The sequence below is a fragment of the Zerene cesonia genome, chromosome 15, assembly GCF_012273895.1.
Source record: "Zerene cesonia ecotype Mississippi chromosome 15, Zerene_cesonia_1.1, whole genome shotgun sequence".
Classification (NCBI taxonomy): domain Eukaryota; kingdom Metazoa; phylum Arthropoda; class Insecta; order Lepidoptera; family Pieridae; genus Zerene; species Zerene cesonia.
The window spans coordinates 5,824,444-5,835,183 of record NC_052116.1 but is presented as its reverse complement, the minus strand read 5'-3'; the positions used below and the strand labels follow the sequence as shown (position 1 = coordinate 5,835,183).

The 10,740-nt window shown below is 32.0% G+C and overlaps 2 protein-coding genes across 2 annotated transcripts; both read left to right on the top strand.

Annotated features, from left to right (window-relative positions):
• The first annotated feature begins 280 nt into the window (after positions 1-280).
• On the top strand, positions 281-1,135 carry LOC119832327 (senescence-specific cysteine protease SAG39-like). Its single transcript, XM_038355991.1, has 2 exons — positions 281-622; positions 879-1,135. The coding sequence occupies exons 1-2, from the start codon at positions 316-318 to the stop codon at positions 884-886; spliced, it is 315 nt and encodes a 104-aa protein (XP_038211919.1). The 5' UTR covers positions 281-315; the 3' UTR covers positions 887-1,135.
• A 634-nt stretch (positions 1,136-1,769) lies between these two features.
• LOC119832358 (cathepsin F-like) lies at positions 1,770-2,568 on the top strand. The gene is made up of 2 exons (XM_038356025.1): positions 1,770-2,061; positions 2,453-2,568. Exons 1-2 carry the CDS (start codon positions 1,821-1,823, stop codon positions 2,455-2,457), a joined length of 246 nt encoding a protein of 81 aa, XP_038211953.1. The 5' UTR covers positions 1,770-1,820; the 3' UTR covers positions 2,458-2,568.
• The last annotated feature ends 8,172 nt before the right edge of the window (positions 2,569-10,740 follow it).

The window sequence follows — 10,740 nt, the reverse complement described above, 5'->3', positions numbered from 1 at the left end:
TATTAATAATTAAAATAAGTGATACAAATAACTAAATTGTAATCTGTTTGTTAATATCTTGTTGTTGAATGTTTAGACAACACTGAAAAGAAAACCCTATATTAGTATTGATATGAAAAAATTGATTATCCTCAACAATTCTGTAACTAGATAAAATGAATGCATTGATTGCTAAGTTTAATTTTTCTTTGTTGTGTCTCTTTAGTGTTGTTTTATTTTATAACGAGTTATTGATAAGCGCTAATCTCATATATAAATATAAGAATGTAGGCCATATGAATCACAATTCAACCAGTCGCAGTTGAGTTCTAGACGATGATACGTATCTGTTGCATTTTGTTAGTAATAGCAGCTATGGCGAGTGGTGCGCCCGCATCGAGTAAACCGTATTATAAGTTAGAAGATGCTCCGACACTCTTCGAAAAGTTTATCAAAGATTATGACAAAGTGTATAAGGACGACGCGGACCGTGCCCTCCATTATGAGGCATTCGTGAGAAGATTGGATCAGATAAACAAAGCGAATGCCGCTAATTCTTCAGCTACGTACGATATAAACAAGTTCGCAGATTATACGGCGCAGGACAGTAAACATTTGACTGGAGTTCTTAGGCCAAATAGCAGTAAGTAACTTTCTCATTGACATTATTATTGCTAACTGATTTTGTATCGTTTATGGTAAATCATAAAAATAAATCATATATAATATCGTTACAGTAATAACATAAAACAAGGAATATATCTTATTTTTTTATTGAAATTGTGCACACCATTGTTTCTAATTTCCACAGCAACCAGTTATTGTGCTAAATGATGTTCAAGCATTTTTAATTCTATGTTGTGTAAATATGGTTGTTAATAATTTTGTTGTCTTTCCAGGTACTTAGTGAATTTTAGTTCCGCGACTGCTGCTTTGAATATATCATTTATATGATTGTCTTTTTATTAAACAAAATTAAATGTATAAACCTAATATGTAATTTATTTTTAAATTAAACAGTTATTTTTATTTGACATTCATATTGAAAAATGCACGAATTATAAGGGGTTATCGTGTGCGTTAACCTTTAACTACTGATTTACATTTTTTCCATAACAAACTGTCATATTTAAACAATAAACATGTTGATGCAAACTTTGTGTACCTATTATTAAATCTATTGCCAATAAATTTCCTGCACGCTCCGGTCTCGAACCCCTGAATTTTCAATTTAGTTCCTTAGAATAATTGACTACCAGTTATATACTAGTAATTAATTATTCTTGTTATTAACAAATGACTAAGACATGAGGAAAAATACAGCAAACAGAGATCAGAAAACAAAAAACAGAACAGAGAACAGATACACCATACGATATTGTAAATTACACATCGTTCGATATTGTATATTTCCATGATTTGTTACAAAAATAACAGCGTTTCCTAATCATGTCCTAATATACCTACACAAATGATATGCCACACAGCTTGTTATATTCTAAATACCTTCAATGTCATGTCTTATTTATTATCAACAGTCTATAAATTTTCCTTGACCTTATCATAGCAACATGCATTAAATTCCTATTTGTCCCATTGCTTATATTTTTTAATAGCTATTGTGTGTACATCAAAAACAAACATTATTCAAAAACCACTGAATAAATAACTATTAAGTTTCAGGATCTATGGAAATTTTATTTATATAAAACAAAAAAGTTAAATTTATCTTAATCGGAAATGTCCAATTAATTATTAGATAAACTAGCCATACTGCATTCATTGGCACCGCCGAGAGGGCCGTCAGCTATACTGTCAGTTGTGTTTCAAATGCGATAGCGATGACAAGTGAAAAACCGTGTTACAACGTGGCCGACGCGCCAGCGCTCTTTGAGAAATTTATAAAGGATAACAATAGAGTTTATGCGGACGATAGCGATCGGAAAATTCACTATGAAGCATTTGTTAAGAACCTTGAGAAAATTAATGCTATGAATGCTCAAGGCTCGGCGGTTTATGATATAAATAAATTTGCAGACTATACGGAGGAGGAATGGAAAAACATGTTCGGATTTCGCAAAAGTATGGTTAACTGTTTCATTTACATAATGTAACCTGATTTATTGTTGCAATATTTATAAAAATGCATATTAATGTTTATTAGATATGATTATCCAACTGAATATTAATAAAACAAAACAAAACGGAATCCGAATAGACAGATATTTTATATCAATGGCCTTGCAACTTTACGCGCGCAATGATGCAACTGTGGCCTGCGAGATTTTTTCTTGCATTAGTCATTAATGGCGTAATCATTTGAATTAAAAACAAGTCGTAAAAATATAAAACTATAAAAATATAAAAATACAACACATACAATACCACAGTATAGACGAATTCAGTACAAGACATCATCCTTTTTGAATATAGGTATATTGTTTATTTATTTAATGTGTTTTGTTATTTTCAGGTTAATGCTTTGTGAGATGTTGTTCAAAAATTATGGATTGACATTTTGCTACTGCGCCAAGTAAAGAGGACCGAAATAGTTAGGACAAATTTAAAAACCTTTGTACTTATTTTTGTGTTTTAAAAAAATATTGTAACGAATAATAATTTAATGATGTTTAAAAACAGTTTTAATAACAATTATTTATATCTGATACAGTTTTAAATTTATTATTTAAATAATACCTTTAATGTTATAATATGTTAATGTTGACCAAAGCATGTTAACATTGATGCTTATAGAAAGATACTTATTTTTAATGCTTATTCGTAAATATGTTGTTTGTTCAACGGAAAATTTTTCAAATATATACTGTTATGAAATTGCGCTACATTCTAAAGAAATAAAATGTGGCTCAGCAGATGAAAAACAAAGGGCTTACTTATTTCAACGGCGGAAAACGATGTAAGAGTAAATTGAAACTCGGGTTGGGGACAGGAGTCGGCAAGTTTGATCACCAAACGAAACCATTTCGAGGATTTGTCGTCCCCTCGTAAAATACTCGTCAGAAACGGGATAACTTTCGAAAGGTTTATCTTATTTTCAAAATCCTCACGAACGATGACGTTGCGCTTATGGGGCGAATGAAGCGTTCAAAATAGTATGTGAAAAATACGCGAGCATTCTATTAGTCGTAGATATAAGTCAATAATGGTTCCTATCTGCTTGTGAAACGGTGATATTGCCCAGCGTGTCGATAATCTTCTCTGCGTTTCATATTATGTACAAAGAGCTTCAAGAAACTAGGTCAGTTATTTCAATGAATTTGAAAACTTTTAATTTTTCCTTAATATTCTAGCAATGTCAAATCTATTCGATTTGTATGATATGCTAACTATTTCCGAATTAATTATAATTTAATATAATTATAGAAATAAGCGTTGCATTTAAATCTGTAGTTCTGGCACTGGTCGAGATATAATAGTCAAGCTGCCGCGTTGGTCTGAGGTAATCACGCGGCCACTGTGACGGCATCCCTGGTTCAATTTACTGAAAATTATAACCTCGTGCTATGACAGCGCATTTCATATTGTTTATATTAACAGAGTCGAGTGAATTTCAGTCTCATTAAGCTGCTCATGATGAGATTTTAGAGTGGCCATTCGAATTGCTGTGATTTATCTTAAATGGTTTAATTTACATGACTGTTTTGTTGGATTTTAGAAGCAAATTACCTATATCCTTACGTACTATAATACGTTAGTTATGGACGTACAATTACATATCATCATCATCATCAGCCCATATATGTTTCCACTGCTGGGACACAGGCCTCCTATGAGGGTTCAGGCCATAATCCATCACGCTGGCCAAGTATGGGTTGGCAGATGTCACATGTCGTCGAACCTTTAAATCTTGGACATGCCGGTTTCCTCACGATGTTTTCCTTCACCGTTTTATCCACATGTGCAGATAAGTCCGAGGTTCTCACCACTGAGCCACCACTGCTTGCTTATATAATTATATGTAATTACCTGTGATTACATATAATTACCTGTAATTATGTAACGTAGGACCTAATTAGTGGAATAATTAACTTATAGCCAGTTTCACAACTTGTGGATATTATGTTCTGTTTAACTTATTAAAGTCATCTAGCATATGTCTATATGCTAGATAACTTTATTAGTCAAACTGATGTAAGAGTTATGAATGTTAAATTACAATTCAAGGTTAATTTATTAACACAATGTTATTCAACAATTATATTCATCTGTTCTGATATAACCTTACTTGTTATTAGGAGAAAAACTATTTAAAATAAAATCTACACTATTATTATAAAAAGGAAGAATTTGTATTATGGTTATGTGTTTATAAAAAAAAAACTACTGGACCGATTTAAAAAATTCTTTCACCATTAGAAAGCTGCAACTTCACTGAGTGACATAGGCTATATACGTACCACGGGCGAAGCCGGCGCGAACTGCTAGTTTAGTAATAAAGACTATCGTCTATAATATCTAGTGTATTTCGGGTTTTAGACAGTTAAATGAAAGGTAGAATTACAACAGCTTCAAATACAAGTAAAACCATCCAACTTCAAGAACCTATTCAGACTCCTTGTAATATAATGTTTAATATGCAGTACCTTATAGAAATAGGACCCTTCTTAACACGTTGACGAATAGCTTGTCGAGATAGAAGCGTAGTTTCGATTTCCTTTGTTCCAAGAAGACACCAATATGACATATTATTGGATGTTTGTAGTATTTGTAGAATTGAATATTTGGTATGTAGATAGCTGGACAACTGGAATAATATATAGGCTACTTTTTATCCCGATGTTCCTACGGGATACGGACTTAGGGGGTTAAACCGCGGGGCGCAGCTAGTACGTTCATATATTATTAATATATACCTATGTATATTGAACGTCTACTATCTAACAAGATAGAAGATTGTTACATTAAACTATCTACTCAGGTTTACAAGCATGTACCTTCGTCCTTGCATTAATAGTATCGTAACTGATGTTGATATGTTACATAGACTCGAGATGAGTTGTCTACACCTACCTATATGTATGAGAGCATAGATAGCTTCGGGGTAAGTCGACTTGTTCTAAAGTCAGACTTGGGTAGAACTGTCTCAGACTGACATAGCGAGGCAATAATAAAGACGTCGCCAATAAGAGCTGTTTAATTAACTTCAAAATGAGTCTGTGGTAGAACTCGGCGGAGTTTTCGTCGAAGTAATAATAATGAGTCCGACGATTGACGTGTCGAATTCCGGCTAATTTGATGGAAGATTTTACTGATTTTCAGTTAAACATGCTATTTTTATCTTGATTAATTCATGTTTAACTATTACGTAGGTTCCTTTGCAACTGGGATTATGTACTGTTCTATTTTATCCAAATATTGAAATAGATGACATATTTGTGATTTATTTAATTTTTGATCGTGATTTTACAAAACAAGGTAACCGTAAAAAAGTTGATAAGCCGTATGCAATAAGGATGTCATGTCAATAATAAATTATATTGACATAGATATGCTTACAATATTGCTGTTAAGTAAACGACATTTCTACTTGGATATACAGATCCCAGTGTAATTGCAATGTTATGATAGCAGCGTGGCAAGGGTGATACACATACATATGTATCTTCCGGGTACAAGATGAAATATAAACATGTCAGTTACAGTTTATATTGTGTTTAATTTAGATATTTACATTATTCGTTTATTGTGTCTTGTATTGGCTCAGTTACAATTATGGTGCTTGTTTTTATTACGGCTATTTATATGCACTTAATTTGTTTATTACCCGCCAGTATAGCTTTATAATGCTTCTATATAACTGTTTAGTAATTTTTTAACATTTGACATAATTAATTAATTCTCTAAGCTTAAATTTAAATGATCGGGCTGTGTCAGTTATGATAAATTTAATTGCCAATTTATGAAAACTGACTATAAATTTATGGAGTCCGGGCCGTATTGTCTAAAAATCAGCGATAAAGTTTGCGAAAGACGTAATTCTTATGCGATTACAGCGCCACTAAATCTTCGGAACTCGTTAATCGAAGTTGTCCAAGTACTTCGCGGCGTCTGACGCCAACTGCCTTTGGCAGACCCGCCCGCTCCCAGCGTCGCCAACTTAAATGATAAAATTCAGATTCCTCAAAGGATAAAATCAGATTACACTAAACTAAATTAAAAAATATTCTGTCATGCATCCTCTTGTCGAATGTAGGTATGCAGATTTTGGATAGCGTTGGATTCCTTGTGTTCCAATTTCAGTTATTTTATATTTAAAATAATATTGCGTTTCTACAGCGTAAGAGGATATGACATGACACTTAGTATCAAAAATACCTTACTAACTAAGGATTAATAAAACTTTAACTAATTTTTGTTCTAGTTATATGAACTTAATAATGGATTCTCCTCAGATAGAAAATTTTTAAAGCCATAAAAATGTATTTCTTGATACTTATGAATTCTACAAACTTCTTCTTAGTAGCCTTAACTTGTTTCATCGACGTGTAAGACATGATCGTCGGTAACAGCAGATTCCAATTTATAGAAGCGTAATTTTGAAATATTAGAATTAATACAAATACAGTTTTAACAGGACTGTTTTTCGTGGTATCATGTGTTCCCATTAAGAGAATCGATCAGTGAAACAGATGTATATCATTTGCCCCATACACCACTAGGGGAAATAGAATTTCAACGTGTTATATGAAATTAAATAAAGTAGGGATTGTAGTTTTTGCATAAAATATTGTTTAATTCATATGGTAATTCATTGGGTCCACATCGCACCATACACCATGTACATGTTTTTTTAATTATTGAGTATTACAAAGTTAAAATATCCTGTAAAACATTATTGCTTGAAGAGACAGCTCACTTCCTACAATATGGTATGAGACACGATACATGTGTGAACCATTGAAGCTGTAGGTGAAATTACAGCATACTTATCTCTATCGATAATATAAAGCATTTTGAATGTCAGTTAAAAGATTTATGACGTAATGCTGATCAAGGTTTTGTATTCCAATCAGATATGAAATTTTAAACCATAAAGTAATTTTTAATTTTCCTTCGCAGAGCCGCACTCTACGGGCCTTTTGCCAAATATCCGTCTACAATCTTGAGGTATTGAACACGGACGAACATTAAATCGCTTTTATTGAAATGCGTTTGACATAATTTATACTTTGTACCAGTTCCGAAGTTTTGAAGACGTTAAACTTTGACTTTGTGATGTCGTAAAAGTTAAGTTACTTTTTACGATATGCGAAATCTTTTGTTATTTTGCCTTGTTATATATACCTACTGTTGTGCTCAGTTGTGTTAGTTTATTTAATATTAGTTTATATTTAGCTCAGCAACAACTTTTTCTACCAAAAAGGGTTAACGATATTCCTGGGAAGTGACGTATCACTCCAGATTCTAAAATGAGACCAAATGAAAACAATTCCCTCAAACAGTTGAAAACCAACAGTTATTGTGTAACAAAACCAAAGAAAATACAGTCGAATTTGGAACCTTCGGTGTCGAGTTGCGGATACTATAAGAAATAGTTTATATTACAACTAGCTGTTACCCGCAGCTTTGCCCGCGCGTTCCTAATAAATTTTCATGATACAAACTTTCATCCCCTATTTGATCCTCTTGGGGGTAGAATTTATCAAAACCCTTCTTAGCGGATGCCTCCGTCATTACATCTATGTACATGCTAAATTTCAGTTCGATACGTCCAGTGGTTTGGGTTGTGCGTTGACAGATCACTATGCCAGTGAGTCAGTCACGTTTGAGTTTTATATTTATAGATGATACTAATTTAAGATTTACGAATCAAGCAAATAATTAAAGTTATTTTGTATAGTTTACAATTTGTAATGTCCCATGACCCCATTGTATTACATTTTAAAACATCTGCATTTGTAAAAATTTATATGATGTTAGAAGTAGGTATAGCCATTTACATCACTAAAGGTAACAAATATTCGATAGGCTATGTGCTATACAGTTTTAAAATTGAAAAATTTTTGTGGAAAATAATCGCGACTAACAATATTACCATAAACATGCTCATGAAGAAGTCTCGTAGAACATCGGGCGCTTAAAAATGCCGACGACACGCGGCTTCGCAATCACATCTGCATAAATTTGCAGTTTTCTTGTTGATATACCGGATTTATGAGATGGAAATTTGTTTATTTATTACCTGCTTGGTTACTGCCATTTTTAAATAGGTGATGAGGATTATGGTTCGTTTAAGAGTTGTATATCTACTGAATTATTATGCGTGAAGAAAAAGGCAGCTTTTCTTTGCATTTATAATTTACATTGCGACAACATTAATAAACAAAGCTCCGTGTGTCTGACATATTATGTGAGCAGGAATTCGTGAGCACATTTTAAATTCCAAGAATAATTTATCAAGCATGACATTAGAAAACAAAGTTCTTCCTATTTCTGTATAGCATTCATGTGTTTATACCACAAAAGATAATTTCCTCACACCATATCCGCTTGCACAGCCAACTGGCCAAGTTGAATTTTGTTTATTTTATTGGTCGGTTTTAAAAGACAAGAGGAACGTTTATACGCTTTGTTATTTTATTTTTGCGAAACAAGGCTAGAGTTCAGATGGTTTAGATTACGTAATCCAATTGGTGCAGTTTTTGTGCAGCCATTGTAGACTTGCCAGTTTTCCTCTCAAATTGGTTAAAATGAAATATATGCTTCTTAAGGTTCAAAATAATTTAGGAAATGTTATAAAGTGGAAGTAAAATAAAAACTTTTTCCAAGAATTTTATATCAAAAAAAATTTTTATGTCTTAATACTGTTTGAATGAAAATATTCCTTTATTATTATATAATATGGTTAGCTTGAAAATTCAAATAGACAGACAGGTTCTATATAGAAGTTGTTATCGAGTAATTAATTAACACGTGCCGCCATGGTAGAAATTCTTAAATTTTAACTAAATACTGCTTAAAGTTTATCAACACAAGGGAATAAAGAGCTTATTGTAGACGCAATACATATTTAAGTGCCTCGTCCATTCAATTACTATTTTAGTTAACGAGTCCCAAAATGTATCAGCGATAAACTCATTTAAATTAAAATAAAAGAACAATAAGTTGTGCCTCAGTGTATGGAGATACGTATACAGTGTATGTACGCGATGTGATCTACAATAATAAAATATAATATTAATATAATAATAAATAATATGTTTTAAAATTGATTACACATCTAGACATGAATGAATAATGCATGGCAAAGTCCAAACTTTAAAAGTGTCCTATTTTCTTAGTAAAGTGTACAAATATAATGCCTTGATTTGGTTTCTTGTTTAATAAGACTGATATATCAGGAATAAAGTTTCCGTGCATCGCATTAAAATACAAGCAATACATTTATATATACGTATTTGAACAGCAAATATTCAAATGAGACAAAATAACTCAATGATTTCATGATATGAGTTAGTTCCTTGTAGAAAAGGGAACGGAAAGCTAACCGCAAGGAAATTATGTTCACAGAACGACATATATTCTTAGAATCATGCTCTTAGATATGGGGAATGGCCATCAATTATTTATGCGGCCATGAGTGCTGATTATGTGGCAACATTGTATGATCACAGCACATTATCTGGGCTTTTGTACGTAATAAAAGAAAGATATGAAACAGATATGGTGGCGCGGAATTGTTATGTGGCGATATGTGGTGTAATGTTCTTGTTTTATTGTTGCGTTTTCTTTGTTTTTTTTTTAGATGTCTATATTTAAAGAGTGTTAAGTACGTAAGTAGGGGACAAGTGAAACGCTCGAAGGCTTGATTCGCACTGCTTTAATTAATCAATTGAACATAGGCGCGGACGCAGCCACGCACACATATACAACAAAGAGTTATGTTTATTCTGTAAGTGAACGTTTATGATATGAAGGATATATTGAACCGTTAAATTTTTTTGAAATTTATAGTTATTTTGTCTTTTAATCTTGAAGCTTTACGATATTTAAGAAATGTTTCTATTAATTTTAACTCAGGAAGGATGCGTTTGATTTTTGTCTATAAATATAAATATTGTTATACGTATTGTTTTATGTTCACAGGAGGACTCGTTCTAACTTGAAAGCATTTTATTTAATGATAAGATTACATATTTAATCTGCACAGGTTCATTCGTGTGCAAACGCTCGTTATGATACCATTTCTGTAACATTTGTTAAAATAAAATATGATTTATAATATTTTTCATAGGATTAAAATTAAATACCTCATCTGAAACTAGTAGGACTAATTGAGGGTTGTTTTATAAACATGTTATATACTCTCTATTAAGCTACTTTTGTTAATATACAGAATATCTTAGACTCGAGTTTATGAAAATAAATGGCATCCATTACCAGAACGCTAGCCGTACCGTAATAGAAAAAAATAGCACAAAAGAATCCTCGTTAGGTATACAAAGCATTTTTGTTTTATTTAAAGATTGCGTAAGGCGTTCATTATAATATACTATGCTTTGAAAAACATGACGTAGAATTAATATTATATTTTAAGAAAGGAGATGAAAAGACGTGCTTGTTTACAGCAAACTCATTTTTATTATCGAAATTTTTAATAAAATGAAGGGATTGGAAAATCGGATATTGTTATGAATGTTTGAGAATATATTGTTTATATTTCTATGGTATATTTACTGTATGGCTTTCCATTTTCTGTCTCTTAGCTCCTAAGACACAATTTATTATCTGTTTCTCAGA